The sequence below is a fragment of the Gastrolobium bilobum genome, unplaced genomic scaffold (genome assembly GCF_033153095.1).
Source record: "Gastrolobium bilobum isolate Gb01-03AN ecotype WA unplaced genomic scaffold, APGP_CSIRO_Gbil_v1 utg54545, whole genome shotgun sequence".
NCBI classification, from domain to species: domain Eukaryota; kingdom Viridiplantae; phylum Streptophyta; class Magnoliopsida; order Fabales; family Fabaceae; genus Gastrolobium; species Gastrolobium bilobum.
Window position 1 is genome coordinate 74,648 of NW_026899767.1, and position 20,567 is coordinate 95,214.

At 37.5% G+C, this 20,567-nt stretch overlaps 1 protein-coding gene across 1 annotated transcript; it reads right to left on the bottom strand.

The window, feature by feature from the left end:
* Nucleotides 1–8,267: 8,267 nt before the first annotated feature.
* Nucleotides 8,268–9,334, bottom strand: LOC133293280 (uncharacterized). The gene is made up of 2 exons (XM_061491818.1): nucleotides 9,235–9,334; nucleotides 8,268–9,073 (listed from the first exon to the last, which is right to left on the bottom strand). The coding sequence occupies exons 1-2, from the start codon at nucleotides 9,332–9,334 to the stop codon at nucleotides 8,268–8,270; spliced, it is 906 nt and encodes a 301-aa protein (XP_061347802.1).
* Between the last annotated feature and the right edge of the window lie 11,233 nt (nucleotides 9,335–20,567).

Here is a 20,567-nt window from a genome sequence, read left to right on the forward strand (position 1 = left end):
TGAACCCATATTCGAAATGCAAACAAGTTTGGTAAAGAATAAAGTTTTTGTAACCTGTAAATTATGAAGTTAAATTTATGTATACTATCGATGGATAGATATTTGTAGACAAATTAAGAAGTGTTAGGTGGAACATATGATAAATTTTCAAAGTGAATATATTATTTAACCTTTCGTTTATGCGAAAATAATTTATTCTGTCATTATCAATTGTAATCAACTTGATAATTCCAACTTCCAGATAAATAAAATGTCACTTTGGGAGAATGTAAAAGAACTAATAGCCAAAAAAGGAATAAGTTTTATAGCAACAAGGACAATAAATTCCCTCCATATATGATGCCACACAGTAATACAGAGAAATGTTTTAAAACAACATTAATTGAGCCTGAGCTCTTATGAGAATAATTGGAGTCAAGCACAACTGAATTTTGATTCTTTTGTTCATTGTGAAATTCTTATCATAAAATCTTCAAACCTTAAAAATAATAATAAAAAATTATTTTGGGATGTCACAATAGTTATATTGGTTTTCCCATAAATACTCATTTTTAAATTTCATGAACTTACTCATGGAGTCATGGATACTCCTGGTGGAAGGGCAAATTGAAGCAGTAAAAAAAAACAGATATAGTGGATCAGGGTGGATCAAGCCAAAATGAATGACACCTTTAATAATGCCTATTCCTATTGCTGGCAAGGCAATGAATCTAACCAAAGTAATGCCAACAATAAGTGGAAGTTGCTTTCTTATTCCTTTTAAACATGAAAAAAGCATCACATTCATATTCAAATGTAATTACTAAGTTGAACTCATCCAAAGAGATTAATGTCAAATTTGTGAAATTCATTTTATTGACTTACCCTTAATAAGATTTGCCCCAAACACCAACAAGGTCATTGCTGAAATGCCTGCATCCCTGAATATCAGAGAAAATAAAAAAAAAAAGTACAAACAAAGTACCTTTACTTTTTCTTTTTTGTTAATCTAATTGCTAAATTTGGTTGCAAAGGATTGAGGTTACTTACGCAACGATGACTACCGAATTTAACATGAAAAATTTGTTAATTGTGATGCCAAAACCCAAAAAATAGACTAAGCAGACCAATTGGACTTAATAAGGAGAATGCTTGTTCTAAAAAATATAATAATATTATGAAATTCAACAACCAATAAATGAAGTTTTAAACATCCTTTTATATAATGTCAAATAATCCTAAAATATAATTAAAATAAAAAATTATAATATTATCAATGTAAAAAAAATAAGCCTAAAAACTAAAAAATAATGCACAAATGCACATTCTAACTCAAATCTTGGTGCATCATCATTGTAGAAAAATATTCATCCTCGAATCTCAAGAAATTGAAAAAGGTTAGTAGAAACACAATAATAGATAGTCTAGTAGTAATTTTTTTTGTAGAGACAAAATTGATAGTTTAACAGTGTTAGAAGATAGGCTAGATGAAAAAAAATATAATAAGAGAGTAAGTGATTCTAAGAGAAACCATATCCGAATTTTTGAATTTTTTTCAATGATATTAATCTTATACAGAGAAAAATTTATAATCAAAAGGCTACAGCGGAAAACTTGAAGCTGAGAAGATTTTTTTTAATACAAAAGTTAAGCAAAACCACATATGTGCTCGTTCATACATGTGATAACTCAATTTCGTCCCTATTGTTAAAAAAATAAAATAAAATAAATACAAAGAAAATTTTGAAAATAAAAGAAAGAAAAAGAGTGGATAGAATCCAATTTTAACATGACCCAAAATCTGTTAGTCCAGCCCAATAGTTTAAAGAATATAAATTTTACAAAAAGAAAAAGAAAAATTGAAGGGTGTATTATGGCATCAAACTATCAAAGTCAAGGTGGTATTGGTATTTCAAACATTTATTTTTAAAAAGAGAAAAACAAGTTTTCATCTTTATTACAATCAAATTAATTTTCATTCATTATTCTTATTATTATTGAATTAAATTGTTGCAGCTCTAATTATTATCATTACAAGCTATCTCAATTCTCAATTAACAAGTTAAATTGCCTTTTTATTTTCTCTCCTCTGCTTCTTGGTTCACTTTCGAATTCCAGGGGTGCCAATTACCACCTTTATTCGCTTTGAATGCTTAAGTGCTGCCATAGTTTCCCTTTTGTTCCCAATTTTGTCTTGTTCTTTATTGGTCAAATGTTTTGTGAGTTGTAGCTTGATTTTGTGAACATTGAGAGGCAAAAAAATTAAAATAATGTAATTAATTAAAGAGTAAATACCCTTTTCCGTCCCTGAAAATATTTGCGAAGCACAATTTAGTCCCTCGGTTTAAAAAAGTCACATTTTAGTGTCTAATTTTTGAAAAAAATGGACACGTTTGTCCTTCTGTTACATGGATTGTGACGACCCTGTTGACAGAGGCCAGGTGGAACGTTAAGTGGCTGAGTCACTAACGTCCTGGCCACGTGGATAGAAAGCGACGTCGTTTAGGTAGATGTCTTGTGTCTATCCCAATGTTTGGACAGGTGACCCTTGCATGAAAGGGTCAGTGACCCAAATTCGTCCCTGTCAAATTAGGAACCCTAAATCAGCCTAAGCCATGAACAAAAAAAACCCCAAAAGCTCCCCACGATGAAGATTGAATAGAGTGTCAAGTAGAAGGTGTTTACTGGCTATTTTCCGGTGCGTAGAAGAAGATGAGTATGTCATCTGGCTTGGGGGATCAAGTGGGAGTACGTCTTTTGGTTGTAGAACAAAGGGACTACCTGGTGGTCGAAGGTGCAAATGTGGGAGGCAAACAATCGTCCATACCTCCAAAACAGAGAGAAACCCAAATAGGGCATTCTTTGGGTGCCCTAATTTCAAGGTATACATTTGTAAATTGAGTTTTGATAACTTGGAATATTTGCTTACGGTGGACTGAAATTTTGGCAGGATAAGAAGCCCTTTTGTAATTTTTTTAGATGGGTAGATGATGTATGTAATGAAAGCTTGGAGCTTGAAGATGGAAGAATCAACAAGGTGGAGTTGGATGTTGCTGAAATGGATTTCAAGCTGAAGCATGTGGACATGATAATCAGTGACCAACTGCAAGCTAAGTTGAATGACCATGGTGTGAAGATTAGTGAGCAAGAACTGAATATCAAGGTGCAGAAAAGAAAGCTGAATGAGCTATACCTGAAGATGGTGGAGGAGTTAGATAGGATGGACAAGGAAATTAGGCATGTTGGTAGGGCAGCTAGGGTCTTAGTTGCTACTTGTGTAGGGTTTTTGATGATTTATTTTTTGATTGCAGTTGTTGTAACAATTAAATGTAGTGATCGAAATGTTTTTTTTCTTCAATGAAATGTAATGACAATGTAGTTCTGTTTGGTGATGATTAAAATTCACAAGATGCCATGATTATATGGCTTTGTATTTCTGTTTTATGTGCTATAAAATGTGAAATTGTGTATACTCGACCCTTTCATGATATACTAAGAATATGTCAATAGCAATTGTTTTTGAGTTTTGGAGTAATACAGCCCATCAATGCAACAAGCAGTGGCACAAGGAGCAGGCTTATGGCTTTCATGGCCACACCTGGGTTTAGGCCACCAAGACCAGCTTGAATCATGCTTGGATACAGTTTTTTTGTATAAGGGTTCACTTTTTTATTGTATTGGCAACAAAGTTCATGACTGTATTTTTTGGTGCCCCCATAGGTTCTGGTGCCCATCATAGGTTCTGTTTTTTGACAAGCCTTTAATTATGATGGAAGGGTATGCAATTGTAACTGGCTACAACTTCCTTTTTTATATCAGTTGTTTCCCATTGCTGCAAGCTGTATCTGTATGTTGATTTGTTAATTTGTGTATGAATCTTTTTTATTCTGGCTACAATGCAGGTGGTCCAATTCTGGGTACTGTTTGGTCGTTGCTGTTTGGACAAATTTGAATGCAATGTGTTCATGTCCAATTTTTGGATTGCAGCTTGTATGAATTGCAGCTTTTGAATTGCTGCAGCTTGCTGATTTTTGAATTGCTGCATTATGTCTTTGTGATGAACAGCTTTTGAATTGCAGCTTGTGTCCAATTTAGTCTAAACAGGTCATGTCCAAATTTTAACTGTCAGGGACCAAAAAGTGCCCCGATATATTTTTTCAAGGACCTAATTGGCCCTCGATAAAAAATCCAGGGACTAAATTAGGTTCTAGTTTATATCATTAGGGTCCAATATCCAGGGACTAAATTGGGTTCTAGTTTATATCATTAGGTTCCAATATACAGGGACCAAAAGTGCATCTTCTTAACATTATTCATCACAGTGGTTAACAAGTCATTCAATTTTATTCAAGAAAAACTACATTTCGTACAATGCATTTCATTGTTACAACCATTGCAATCATCATAGCTTTCTTTCCTGCACCTTCATACTCAGATCTTGCTAAACAACATCTTGCACCTTCGTCCAAAATTCCGTCAGGTTGTTCTACTCCCAAATGCACCAGAAAACTTGATCCCCCAAGCCAGATAACATAGTCATCTTCTTCTACGCACCAGAAAATAGCCAGTAAACACCTTCTACTTGACACTCTATTCAATCTTCAACAAAATGTGTTTTGGGGTTTTTTTCTTATTCTTAGGCTGATTTAGGGTTCTAAATTTGACAGGGACTATATTGGGTCACTCACTCTTTCATACAACGGTCACATGTCCAAACATCCAACTAGACACAAGGCAGCTATCAATACGACGTCAACAGAAGGATAAACGTGTCCCTTTTTTTTAAAAACGAAACACTGAAATGTGACTTTTTTAAACCGAGGGAGTAAATTGTGCTTCGCAAATATTTCCAGGGACTAAAAAGGGTATTCACTCTTAATTAAAATAATTACGCATTTAATGCTGTTTTGTTAAAAATTACATATCTGTTGCACAATGAGACGCCCCCCCAGTGAGGCGTCTCTCCCCTAGAGAAAACGCCCCACTGGGGCGTCACATGCGACGCCCAAAGAGGGCGTCTCATGTGCAACCTATGTATACCCCACTTTCCTTTTTTCACTCCTTACTCATTTACCTCTCTAACCTCTCTCCAACCTCTCTCTAACTTCTCTCTAACCGCGGTTCGTAGTGAAGCTCTGCCAACGTAGGTAAGGTCATAATACCTCATATGTATACATTTAAATTACAGTGCTAGTTAGTAATACATGTTAGGATTGATTGTATATTAGAGACTTGGAACATTAGGATAGTCACTTTGAAATTTTGTGTCATGCTATGAATGTTGAAATGATATAGTAATATTATTATTACGTAGTTATTATTATTACCGATTTTTAATTATGTATTAGGGTTTAGCATATTAATTAGTGATTTATAAATAGTGTTAGAGACTTTGTAAATTTCGTATGTATGATGTTATTAATGCGGGAGTGCATAACTTTGTAGTTAGTTGAGGATAATGGCTGAGTCATCATCTTCTTCGGGATCTGATTCAGATGTAGAGCCCACCGATCCCAACATGTGGATCATACCTGGACCCTACTGGTGGGAGGTCCTTCGTCAGAGGACGCAGAAAGGTCATATTTCACAGCGAGTGTGGAATACTGAGCATGTAAGAAAGATTAAGACTAGGCGTAGGAAGCCACAAGGGGGCCCACCTACCGGTGCTATTCCACAGGTTGTGGAAGAGTACCTCAGACAGGTGGGTTTCATACATGTTTCCAGGATGCAACATATCCTTATGTCGTTTTGTATTTATGTAATTATTTAATAAAATTCGTTAACACGTGATAACTGCGTAATTTATCACAGATAGATACATTTTTAATTAGTGCTCTGGTCGAGAGGTGGAGACCAGAGACACATACCTTTCACATGACCCAAGGTGAGATGACGATCACCTTACAAGATGTGGCAGGCATCTTGGGCTTGCCGACCGACGGTACTGTCGTCATCGGATCGACCTCTGAGGATTGGCACGCTGCTTGTTCTGCTGTTTTTGGACATGTTCCAGAGGCTGGTGAGTTCCATCATTCCGGCGACCTCCGCATCTCATTCTTGGATTGACATTATACCCGGTGGACTGATCATGAGGGGAATCATGCTGCCGAGATCTACTTCACAAAAGCCCACATTGCCCGGATGTTGGGGACTTGGTTGCTGGCGGACAAGTCTGGAGGTAGCAATTTTGGTTGCCGGCTTGTCCCGTTGCTAGGTGGAGGATTTGAGGACATTGGCCGATTCAGCTGGGGATCTGCAGTTTTGACACACTTGTTCAGAAATTTGTGTGAAGTGACAGATGCTCGTCGAAGCGACATGGGTGGTTGCCATATTCTCCTTCAAATTTGGGCATGGATACGATTCCCACCCATTGCTCCACCCATTCCTCCTCATCCAGAGCCGGGCACACATTATGGATGCCGGTATGATTTATTTTCTTCATTTGATTTCGATAATGTATGGTTAATAATGTATATACTAACTGTATACTTCTTGACTTTGGACGATTATGTATGGTTGATAATGTTTCTGATTGACAGGTTTAATGCTGTACAAAAGTTTAAACCTCATGAGGTCACCCATTATCGGGCAACATTGGACACACTCTGTAGAGATGAGGTTTGGTGTTGGATACTTACGATGTTGTTATTTGTCTATGGGTTTATTTTTTTTTGTAACTCTATATATTGTTTCACATTTTGTTTGTAGGTGGTGTGGCATCCATATATAGAATATGAGTGGCTTGACGTGACTCCAGAGCAGCAGTATCTGTGGCTTGCTGCCACACCTATTATCTACTTCCACACAGTTGAGGCATGTCAACCGGATAGGTGCATGCGACAGTTCGGTCTTAATCAACCCATCCCGGAAAAATCTAGAAAATTGAGAGGAATACATGATCATACTCTACGGGGGAAGGTTGAAGAGAACTAGAGACGTAAGCTCAGGGCTCACATTGATCGATGGAATACCAGGATTCAGCAAATTGTACTGCCACCTCCATTATATGGTTTGATGTCACCTAATCATGCGTACATGGAGTGGTACAGAGAGAGGGGAAAGCGCTACTTATCTTGGAGGGCAGCAAAGATAGGGCGAATGGTGAGTTTTGTACTTATTTTACATTTGTTTCACATTTCTAACATTTTTTCGTAATATGCAGATTGACGGTCTTGAAATGCTTTATCATGCAACAACGGCGGAGGAGTTTCCTCGATTTGGACTACAGTATATCCACGAGGAGATAGCCGGATTATTGGGATGTTTCGTGAGAGTTCACGAGTTGATGAGCCTGGACCTGAGGCACCCCCCGTGCAGACACATCGTGATCCTCAGTTGATCGTGGATGTTCCTCGTAATAGACGGGAGGGATGCGGATTAGGACGTAGACGTGAGAGAGTTGTTGCTGAGCCTGTCCTGATTATGGCACCTAGACCAGTGATCGAGACTCAGGGATGGTTTAGACCTCCAGCATTTGGTCCTACTTACGGGTCACAACCGATTTATCATCACGGATCGCAGTATGCGGCAGGTCCTAGTCAGGCGGCGTCTGAGCACCCTTACATGAGCGGGCAGGAGCCAGTTTTCCAGGCTAGTCCGATGGCTATGGCAGGAGTGGATCTGGCATCCTCACAGCCTGATTTCCAGCCCTATTCATAGGGCTTGATGCCGATTACCCCTTTTGGTCTGCAGAGGACACGATGGAGTTGTATCGCTCTGTAGGCCTTGTTGCAGAGAGCCATGACAGTGGGGAGACTCTAGCCACAGATTCTCACAGTCAGGGACATACCCCTTTTGATGTGCCGGGCAGCAGTGCAGGACCATCAGATGATTTCATCCGTGCGGCGATGGATGACTTCCACACTCCACCTCCACAGGAGCATCAGGGTGACCCAGTCTGGGACAGACGTATACTGCCAGATAGGGATGCACGACATAGGCCATGGCCACCGTGGTCGTAGTTTCATTGCCATTTTGAGTATTCACTATGTTGTGGACTGTTTCATATTGTTATTATTTTGTTCTTTTGTATATGTCATATGAGTGTAGCATGTTGTTATTTTGTGGACGCTACATTATTATATTATTTGGACTATTCACTATGCGTTATTATTTATGTTTTGGTTATTGTTCTTTGCGCATTTATATTACGGTAACTAACAGCATCAGCTAATTAATAATACAAGATAAAAAACATACATAAACGGAAAGTAAAAAGTCCAACATAACGGACATTACAATTCATGCAATAACATAACCAACAGCAAAATAATTACATAATATGCAAATCAGTCGTTTCTCCCACGACTTGGACATCGCCGACGATTATGGACGCGTTCCTTGCAAAGTCCACACCTGATACGGCTCTGGCTTGTCTCAACTTCATCCATCACATTGCGGATGCGACTTGACTTTGGACGACCTTTTGCACGCAACATAGTAGAATCAGGAATAATCTTTGCACCACTAATTTCAGGTATTGCTTCCTCGTTTCCGATTGGCTCCCACGGAAAAGAATAAGCCTCGACCAAGTTAGTTATCAAGAAGACGTCGTCAACGTAAGTGAACGCACTCTGCCTAACACTTAACGCAGCAGCAACGGCGTGACTACACGAATACTTAAAGGCCTTAAACTTTCCACACTGGCAGTATCTCTGTGGGAGGTTGACAGAATATAAACGCTCCCAACCTGCGCCAATCTTGAATACAGTATGTTCAACATTGTATGCACGAACGTGGTGGCCTGTTGCATCTACCTGGTTCTTTTTGACCAATTCAACAACATTTTTGGAGTGACGATGAGCTGATTGAAGTTGTGCAAGAGCATTTGTTCCTCTCTCAACAAAATATGCAACCAATATGCTATATGTATGCTTAACCAATGCTGTTATAGGCATATTTCTGGCCCCCTTCAAAACCCTATTGACAGATTCAGCCAAATTTGTTGTCATATGACCGTACCTCTGTCCTTCAATATCGTAGGCACGCGACCACTTTTCCTTAGGAATCGCATCAATCCACTCAGCAATTTGAGGACTACTTTCACGAAAACTCGCAAGATTCCTTTCAAAATCAACCATTGCTGGAGTATAACCTGCACAAATTGGACATGAATGAATTAAACATAAATTGACAGTCATAATGGAAAGAAATAATTACGCATTCAGTCAATGAGTATACCTAAATTCTTTAACATCCGCTTCAAATCTTCATTTCGAAACTTTTGATTGAAGTTGCTTGCAATATGACGAATACAGAATACGTGATACGCATTTGGCGGCTGCCAAGTAGGGTTATTTTCCACAGCAGATATTATGCTTCGATGCCGATCAGATATCAAACATATGTTTGACATCGTAGTCACATGAGCACGAATATTAACGAGAAAATAATCCCATGCTTCCAAAGTTTCGCCTTCTACGATGGCAAATGCGATCGGTAAACATTCATTATTACCATCTTGGGCTATGGCCACCAACAATTTCCCTTTGTACTTTCCATATAAATGTGTTCCATCAATTTGTATGACGGGTTTGGCAAATTTGAACGCCTCACAACACTGTCTAAACGTCCAAAAAATGCGATGAAAAACCTTTTTTCCAGAAACTAAGCTCTGCTCGGCATAAAGATCATTAGTTTGTATATGATAAAATGAACATGGAGAAAAGCGAAGCATGTATTCGCACCACCTTGGTAAAAAAGCATACGATTCCTCCCAATCACCGTACAGAATTGCCATCGCTTTCTGCTTCGCATACCACGCCTTTCTGTAGGAAACTTGAAAGCCATATTTAGCAGTTATCCTTTCTTGCACCAAAGAGATTGACACAGATGGTTCAGACTTTATCATCCCTGCATTGAAGAGGATATCAGTGCCTCGATAACATCGAACGAATTTAATTACACATTCGTGTTCATTCACACATCTAAAATACAAAAAGGTACCTATCACGAGATCTGCAATAACGTCCGCATCGAGCTGTCTATGACCCTGGGAAATGTGCTCATTCACACATTCGTGTTTTCCACCCCATCTCATTATTTTCCAATTTTCACGAAACACCGGTTTGATCGCCCTTACGCGCCACGGACAACCTTGATCGTACGCACAACATTTCATGGACAACTTTGCAGGCGTGCTCTCAATTACAATGGCTTCTTGATGCTCCCTAATAAGGTTGTGCTTAAGTGCCATTTTGGACATCTTTTTTTGTCGCAAATTCTTGATTGACAAATAACATGTCACCCAGTTGCCACAGACCTTGTATTGAAGCCGATCCAGACACCGAACCATCAATACATGATTCTTGTTCGCTCTGATAACTCCAATCAATGTAAGAATAATGCGGAATTCCTTCCCAAAAAGGAATAACATCTGTGTCACCTGCAATTGCGGATTATAATTTTTTAATACGAACTTACTAATTCAGGTATTAAATCAGTTATTTATTCACGCAGTATACAAATGAGAATAATTACCTTCACTTGGAATACCAAACGGAGCAGACGCAACGTCATTCAACTGCGGCATTTGCGCGACGACTGGTTGATGGAATATTAGGATTTCAGACGCACCCATCTCACGTGATTCATCTCCTTCTGAAGCAGTAGCATCCTGTGCCAGAAGATGTTCTTCCATTGCCATATTTTCATCGTCGTCATCGTCATCTTCGTCGTGCATTTCCCAAGTCGGATCATTTTCATCTCCCTCAGAAAAGTTACCAACTGGAGACGCATGAGCGGCAAGAGAAGCTGGAAGACAGGGAGAATTTAAATAAACTGACCTCACCGGTATGGGAGCATTCTCCGTTGCGACGATGTCGACATACAACTCTAGAAAATCTGTCCTTGACTGGTTGCAAAATTCTTCCATTGTCATCTCCAAGTCTTCATCGTCAAGCACTTTCAAACTAATGTATTTATCACCTTGCCACACCCTTGTCGTGATCTCAGTGATACATTGGTTGTCTTGAAGACTTAACTTCTGCCGAATTCTCTGATGCCGTTCGCCAATGGTTGTGTTGCGTTAGATACGTGTCGGCCTTTTTTCACCTTCGAATATGACACATCGTCGACCTTTTACCTTCGTACCATTGTAATATAACACAACACGAACGAAATCAGGATTTGAGCTCATTTTTAAATAGAATTAGAACTAAAATTCAAATACTAAATTAAAGATAAAGGAATGTTGGTGGAGAAGAGAGATATGAAGAGTGAGAGAAGAGGTGTGAATTGAATGGAGGGGGTGAGGAAATATATAGAGCACACATGTGACGCCAGTTTTGGGCGTCACATGTGACGCCCCATTGGGGTGGGGCGTCACACGTGACGCCCAAAATTGGCGTCACATTGTGTAGTAGATGTGTAATTTTTTACGAAACAGCATTAAATGCGTAATTATTTAATTTAAATACATTATTTTAATTTTTTTGCCAACATTGAGATCTTGTTAACCTCGTCTTAAACATTAGTGAAGTTTCAAATGTGCTTACTACTTGAATTAATATCATTGTTTGAAATGTGATGAGGGAATAAGTGATCAATTATTTGAAGTCAGCATGTTCAAATGCTTGAATTATGCAATATACCATTTACTTGAGGGAATCGTAATACACAGTAATAATTTTTGGGTTTTACTTCTCTCATGTTGTATGAGAGAAGCTATCTCATGTTGTGAGATAAATTAAGTATGACCCATCAATTTTTAAAAAAACAAAAAAGAAAGAAAAAAGAGGCACGTCTTTTAATGTGAGTGTAAAATGAGATAAGACTCTTATGTAGCATAAGAGTATAATTTCCCATAATTTTTTGTTTGAAGACATGTTGAAGTGAACTTGGAAACATCAAAAACAAGCTTTCAACTTGTGTTAATATCTTCGAAATAAAAATGATTAAAATTTAGTTTCGAAAAGGAGATTATATCAAACGACAAGATATTGTATCGAAGGATAGTATCGCACTATCGTGTATCTTACAATAGATAAATTAAATTAAAATTTATAATTTTTACTATTGTTATGGACCCATATAAGGGGCTCATTGAATGACAGGTCCAATAAGGAGCAATCCAAAATTTAAATCAAGTATAATTATGGATAGTACCCACTAGGATACTAATCCTAATACGACAGCATAGCAGACAGGCCTGAGCCCTCATCAGAGGTACTGAAGGTCCACATCATATTACCCACATGTAACCTCTATAAATAAAAGGTAAACCCTAAAGGCATGTTACGCTATCTCTTTTACTGTTATGTTGTCACTGTGCGCGCACACACCCTATTGGCAAAAATCGTTATTAGTTCGTTGTGCACAGTGATCTGCCTGACTAAGAGTATCTCCTTCATAGATACCTTGGAGAGGGCACTAGATCCAAGATCAACATACCAGTCTATTGGGCTGGACATCTCTGTCTCCAGGACAGAACAACTCTGAAAAAAATAAAGATTTAATCTGTGATTTAAACTCAAAAATCAATATGAAAAATTTATATTAACAAAGAGAATATTTAAATAAGTATTTCAAATCTCTTCAATCTTAAGAATAAAAAAAATAATTCAATAAAAAAATTGATTCACATTACAGCAATAGAACGTTATGTAAATAAAAAGCAAAAAAGTGATTGATGAATACGAGAATAACTGATTTGCATTTTAGTTACTTATGTATTTTATTTGTTGGATCCTTTTTGAAATTTAAATTTATATGATATTAATTATATTATATATTTTTAAATTATGTTTTATTATATTTTTGTATCTTAAGATTCGATACTATTCATAATTATATTATATATTTTAAATTAGGGAAAAGAATTTCTCCAGTCACTGGAGATAAAATTATCTCAAGTGAACTCAAAACGACGTGCTTTAGGTTATTAAATTAAGAAATTATAATGATAAAGACTAATATGACACTGCAATATATTAGAATAATTTTTGTCCCAAAACGACGTTGTTTTAGGCTCATCGGAGATGACTTATCTCCATTAACTGGAGAAATTCTTTACCCTTTAAATTATTTTACGATTCAATATGATTCATAATACACAAAAATCGGCCAAGCGATTCAACAATTATAAAATTTAAATGAGAATGGTTCAAAGGTATGACGAGTTGACAAGTAAATCATTTGTAAGAATTTGTTTTCATTTTGAATAAACTTGAAAAATATAAAACATGTCCTGAAACCATGCTGAGAAATCTGCAGCTGCAAGCCGATACATTAAGCCCAATTACTTACAAAGAATAACAAGGCCCAAGCGAGTAAAACCCATATCAGCCCATTTCAAGGGCTACAGCATGAATAATGGGTTACATCTTGGATAACTTCTACCAGACCCATTTAAATTAGAATCTTAGCTTTATTTTCATTATCAGGTTATTTAGATTTAGATTTTACCATTTAAAACCCATATCAGCCCATTTCAAGGACTACAACATCAATAATGGGTTACATCATAGATAACTTCTAGAAGACCCATTTAAATTAGAATCTTAGCTTTATTTTCATCATCAGGTTATTTAGAATTAGAATTTAAATTATTTAGATTTTATCATATCTTTAGTTGGAATTTTTATCAGTTGCACGAGTTATTTAAAGAGGTGAGTATGGAATAAGAAATTATCAAGTATTTTCACTTAATCTTCTCCCTAATTTCTTTCTTCTCCACCCTTCTCAATTTAATCTATTGCTTACAAACAAGCTTTTAAATTTGGAAGAAATACTATAGAATTGGGTCATATAGGATGTGTCATGTAGGGGCGTTCACGGTCTGGATTGGATCGGTTTTGGAAACAAAAAATTATCCGATCCAATCCCTTCGATTTGATCATATAATCATCCATTCGGTTTTGATTTTTTTTTTCAAATCCGATCCGATCCGATCCAATTTTTTCGGTTTGGATTGAATCGGTTTTCGGTTTTTTGAAAATACTAAAATATATTTCATGATTATTATGCAAATAACATCTTTTGTATATATTGGCTATGTATATATTTTTTTAAATACAAAAGCATTAGTAAATTATAATATAGTTTTTTTCGGGCAATGAGATATGAAGCTCTACAAAGATAAAATTTGATAAGATGTGACTAGATTTTTTCTTGGTTTAGTTGATACCATTGGGTCTTGGGTTTAGAAATTTTTGGGTTATGATTGGGGAAAAACCCAAGTAGGTATAGGGAAATTAATATATTGGATGTGTTTGGATTGGATTGGTTTTCATCAACCCATCCAAAAACTGATCCCATCCAATTAAAATTTGCAATTTTTTTTTGGTTTTCGGTTTTTTGATTTTCGGTTTATTCGGTTATCGGTTTTTCGGTTCGGTTACCGGTTTGAATTGATTTGGATCGGTTGATGAACACCCATAGTGTCATGTGTGTTCCATTGAAATTAGTGATGATTATATGATCCAATTGTTCATTTAGAAAAGGACAGATAACAATATAAATGGTTTAGGACCATCCAAAAACAATAATACCATAAGAAAATAACGGCTTTTTGACCCTTTTGTCCCTCATTAAATAATTAAATATTTAGTCGACTAAAATTCGCGTTTCATGATTTCTGAGTTTTGCCCATTTAGTCGATTAAAAGTGCAACTTACTCGACTAAATGGGGGCAGGATGGTGGATAGTTCTGGGGGAGGGGCAAATTGGTTATTAATTATTTAATGAGGGGCAAAAGGGTGAAAAAGCCAGAAAATAACATTATTACTAAGTAGTACAGCGATCAATAATAAAAGGGTTTTATACCTCTCCTAGTATTCGCAGTCTGGATTGGATCGGTTTTAAAGTAAAAAATCATTTGATCCAATCCTTTCGGTTTAATAATTTAATCATACATTCAGTTTAGATGTTTTTAAAATCTGATCCAATCCAATCCATTTTTATTCGGTTTGGATTGGATCATTTTTTGATTTTTCAAAAATTTAAAATTTTAACTATATAAACCGCTACCTATATCAAAATAAAGTCATTCAAAGTTATAAAACACTGAAAAATTTAAGTCTGCACTTTAAGTCTTCACATTAAAACTAGTCTTAAAACTCTTGAAGAGTTAAAAAACTAAAACAAAACTGTTTGTTATAATTAATATCCAAGATTCCAAGTCTACAAAACAATAAGATTCAAAATCACGATCTTTCAAAAATAATAAATACATAATACATTCGATTGGTTAGGATTGGATCACTTGCACCATTTAAGATATTTATTATATAATTAAATATAAAATATAAATTTATATAAATACATGATTCATGCGGTTGAACCAGTGACCCATTAATTGAACCAGTGACCCACTAATCCGATACCCCGACTGGATCGATCACCGGTCCGAGTTTAATAACATTGAATTGGCATTAATGCAACAACAAAAAGGTTCCAAAAATCCATAGTGTCTTCTTTTTTCTTCTTTTTTTTGGAAATACAATGAAAACTAAAGCAACATCAAAAAAAGCCCTATACTGGGCACAATCTTGGGAGACTAACTCCCCTCAAGTCATTACGAAGCAATTCCAAACAAGCCGTTGGAGGGACATCCAGCACAATCAGCTGTCCATCCTGATGAGGTGCATGAGTAGCAAGCCAATCAGCAACAAAATTGCCTTCTCTATAAGTATGACTAAGCTGAATAATCCAGTCTCTTTGAAGCATGCTACGAGCTCGGATGATTAAAGCAGAAAGAGGATGACTTACGTCACACCGTTTTCTTATAAATTCCAAAGCCACCTTGGAGTCACCCTCCACAAAGACTCTCATAAATCCCTTATGCCAAGCCAGATCCATACCTGTCAAGAACCCCCAAATTTCCGCTGAAGTAGAAGTACCACTCCCAAGGAATTTTGTAAAACCAGTTAACCAGTTCCCAGCAGCATCCCTTATGACTCCACCACATGCAGTCCTTTGCCCACTGTCTATACTGGAACCATCCACATTAAGTTTAACATAACCCTCAGAGGGAAAATTCCAGTGAATAAGACGTTCCTCTCTTCTAAGCTCCTGATGACCAATCTTAATAAGGGTTTCATTAGCCAATTGAATATTACCACAAGTATAGGTAATGTGCCTAATGAGACCATACTTCGAGGTGATAGTTTGATCAAAGATCGCCTTATTTCTTTCCCCCCACAAACACCAAGCTATCACCCCAAAATACAAAGGCCAAGTTCGATCAGTTTGAAACGGACCTTTTAATCCTAGATTTGTCTGAATCCATAGGTGAAGATCCATGGAGAAAAAGTCACTACGGTTATCAGAAGGAACCCAATGCTCCCATAATTCCCTGGCACCAGGACAATCTCTAATGGCATGTAAACTATCCTCAAGATTATAATGACATCTCAGACACCCTGCATCTGTAGCCATGTGACGATGCACTCTATGAACATTAGTTAAAAGAGAACCTCTGTAGAGAAGCCATAAGAATTGTCTAATACATTCAGGACCAGGCCAAGCCCAAATTACCTTCCAAATCCTATCCTGATGATAATGCGAGGTACCCATGAGATAGTTATAAGCTGATTTCACTGAAAAAACCCCATCTTGGCTACCTGCCCAAATAACACGGTCCGGAGAAGGATCCACTGTAGGAGGAAGCACACTACGAATCTTGTCTAATACTGAAGTAGGAAGAAGGTGCTGAAATAAAGGCCAGTCCCAATTACCATAACAAGTTACAAATTGAGACGTAGACCAATTAATCATAATAGGAGGAATAGGTTGAACGGCCAGAGAAACAAGTTGAGGACATCCTGGCACCCACGAATCCATCCAAAAAGACGTATGAACCCCATCCCCTAAAATGATACGAGAATTCTCTAGAGTTTGAGGCCAATACTTAACAATAGCCTTCCATAAACCAGAATCATTTGCGGAAGCCGAGATACTTGGAATGAGCCTTTCCTCCACCTTATACTTGCTACGAAGGACCCGAACCCATAACGAATTACGATCAGTCATGATTCGGTGACCTAGCTTCATGATAAAAGCCATATTATTCTCTTTAATTTTACGAAAACTAAGCCCCCTACATTCTTCGGCAAACAGACCGTCTCCCAAGAAACCATGTGAGCTTTCCTTCGTTCAGAAGTTGATCCCCAAATGAAATTCCTAGTTACACTCTCAATACGATCACACGTACCACTAGGAATAATACAATTTTGCATAGGATATTGAGGAATTGCAGTAAGAACTGACCTAGCCAAAGTTGATCTTCCTGCCAATGAAAGAGTACGTTGATTCCAGGCATTTAAACGAGCTTGCATCCGATTTAAGATATAGCCAAACGTACTCTTTGTAACACGGCTATGACGAAGAGGAATACCCAAGTATTTACCCAAGTCATTTGTAGGAGAGTAGCCTATCAACTGGCTTAGATTCTACACTCGGGTATGATTAACGTTTCTGGAGAAGAAGACTTTTGTTTTTTCCTTGCTAACCTTCTCACCAGAGCACCTGCAAAAACAATCAAGAATCTTATTAATAATAACAGCTTGCCCTTCTGTGGCTTCTGTAAAGAGCAGAAGATCATCTGCAAAAAATAGATGGGAAAGCAGTGGTCCCCTTCTATTCAATCTGATAGGCTTCCAAACGTCCTCTTGAACTGCTACATTAATCAAATGAGCAAGTCTTTCCATGCAAAGGATGAAAAGATAAGGAGACAAAGGATCTCCTTGACGAAGACCTTGATTAGGAGAAAATTCTGTCGTAGTTGATCCATTCCATAACAAATTCATTGTACATGACGAGACACAACACATGATCAGAGAAATAATATTCTCAGGCAAACCAACATCCACAAGCGTGTCTTTCAGAAACTCCCAAGAAATCTTGTCATAAGCCTTTTCTAAATCAACTTTGACAGTCATCCAACCCTTATCTCCTCTCTTTTTATTCATGGAATGGATGATTTCCTGAGCCACAATGATATTATCCGCTCCTTGTCTACCCTTAATAAAACCACATTGATTAGGCATAACAAGTGAGCCATATGAAATTTCAGCCTATTAGCCACAATCTTAGTTATAGTCTTGTAAATAACATTACAAAGGCTAATAGGTCTGAAATCTTTAAGTAATTCAGGCACATCAATCTTAGGAATCAGACAAATCAAAGTTTGGTTAACCTCTTTGATATTATCCGGATGAAGGAACACACCTTTCACAAAAGAGATAACTGACTCACCCACCTTATCCCACTGAGATTGAAAGAAAAGAGCATTAAGCCCATCCTTCCCAGGCGACTTGTATGGACCAAAAGAGAAGACTACATCTCTGATCTCCTTACTGTTTGGCATAATACTCATCGTGTCTAAAGCATGCGCTTCAATAACTGGAAAAAAGCCACGAACTGGAAAAGCTGGTTTAGGTAATGGATCTTTTGTGTACAAATTTTCAAAGAAAGAAACAGCCATTTCCATTAAAACCTGTTGATCACCAACCCAAACTCCCTCAGAGTTTTTCAACGTATCTATGCGATTCCTCCTACGTCTGGCAACCGTCACAGAATGAAAGAAACGCGAGTTCCTATCTCCAAGAGCAAACCAATTCAATTTCGATCTTTGAAACCAAGTAATTTCCTCTTGAAGATAAATCTTGTCTAGTTCCCTCCATAGATCCTTTTGCAACATCTCAAGGCTATGACTGTACTGATAACTAAGACATCTATCAATACCTCCAATCCTTGCATGCAAATCATTCTTTCTTTTCAGAGCAATCCTATAAACATTTCTATGCCATTCCGAAGCATTAATCCGAAATGTCTCCATAGCATGCATCCAGTTTACATTGTTTGACCAACATCCATTAACCACCTCATGAAAAGTGCTCTCTGTTAACCAGGACGCTAGAAAACGGAAAGGACGCTCCCCTCTCGGATAAATAGCAGGTTGAACTTCCCATAATAACACTGGTCGATGATCTGAGCCAAAGAAAGGCAAGTTGAAAGCCACACGGTTAGGGAAAACCAAGTTCCAATTATCATTAGCGCAAACCCTATCAAGACGTTCCTGAAGATTTCTTCTTTGCCAAGTGAAAATAGGACCTTGATTGCCAATGTCAGACAAGCTACATTCATCTAAACAATCACGAAATTCCCTCATGCTATTCCAGTTATGCCCATTACCACCTAGCTTCTCATACTCATACAAATAAGTGTTAAAATCACCTGCTATCCCCCAAGCTGCATTCCTCATGGACTGATCAAACAGAGAAGACAGAATTTCCCACAGCTGAATACGTTCCTGTCTTCGCGGACTTGCATAAATAAAAGTCATGAACTCCTCTCTATTTTCTTTTACCCAACAAATTTTAGTATGGACAAGTTGGTGATGAGAAAAAAGAACATCCACTGAAACTTCATCAGTATTCCAAAGCACCCAAATACCGCCAGAAAAACCAACAGCATCACGATGAAAGTGACCAGAAAAACCAAGACGCCGAATAGCTCTATCCGCCATAACACCACTCAATCTAGTTTCTAACAAAGCCATAACTTTAATACTGTATCTATGAGAAAGATCCCGAATTAGAGGCGGAAAACTCCTTTTCCCAGCCCCTCTACAATTCCAGGTCAAAATATTCATAAAAACAATCTTAAATTTATCCGAACAGAAACCGGCCCTAAGAAAGAGCATTGGTATAGACCGAAGTCGCACCCAAAACGTCCCAATTATCCAAAGGGATAGAATCCTTGTGAGTTTGATAAAAATTCCTCATTAACGTAAGAGCATCTGGTGGTCTTCCATGTTTACCTCCATTATCCAAGCCACTAGAAGAAGGAAGAGTCACTTGCTGATCATTAACCACATGAGACGTCTTCCTCTGGAATTTAGATAAAGAAGGGTGCAAGACAATTTGTCTATCTTGGAAATCCTCCGACATATTCTTCTGAGAATCAAGTTTAAAATTATTCTTTTGAGATTCTGCACCTTTTGAAGCATTTAATCTGCCTTTGCTAATATTAGCATTCTGGACCAGCTGATGAACTTTAGCAGATGATGCAGTTGCTTTCTTCTTTTGGTTCTCTTTGAATTTTACTCCTTGACTTTGGACCTCTTTTCTCGACTTGCCCGCGGATAGGTTAGCAGATGGAGAAACTGTTTCCATTTGAATATTCTTTTTCACCAACGGTTCTTCATTATGAGCAATTAATTCCCCATGATTAATTCGTGTCAGACCAGTTCAATGCTGATTGAATCAATCACTGGAGAATCAGAAATAATTAAGATATTATTATCCTTTTGAGCCAACTCAGCAATAGCTTGAAATCTTGAACCTGATTGAATGACCTGTCTGTGATTAGGATGAGAATTGGAAACTGCCTTATTACGTAACGCTGCATTATTAACAACGCCAACTTGTCTCCTACCCGATGGTAATGATTCCTCCTTTGATTGTGCTATGCTCCTTGATTCCTCCTTTGATTGTGCTATGCTCCTTGATTCCTCCTTTGGTTGTGCTATGCTCCTTGATCGACGGTTACGCTGCACTAGCATCCAATTCCCAAACGGTTCCTCCTTTGCCAGAACAGAATCTTTTTCCGGCTGCTTATGCACCACCGAGTCAGAAACTTCAGGA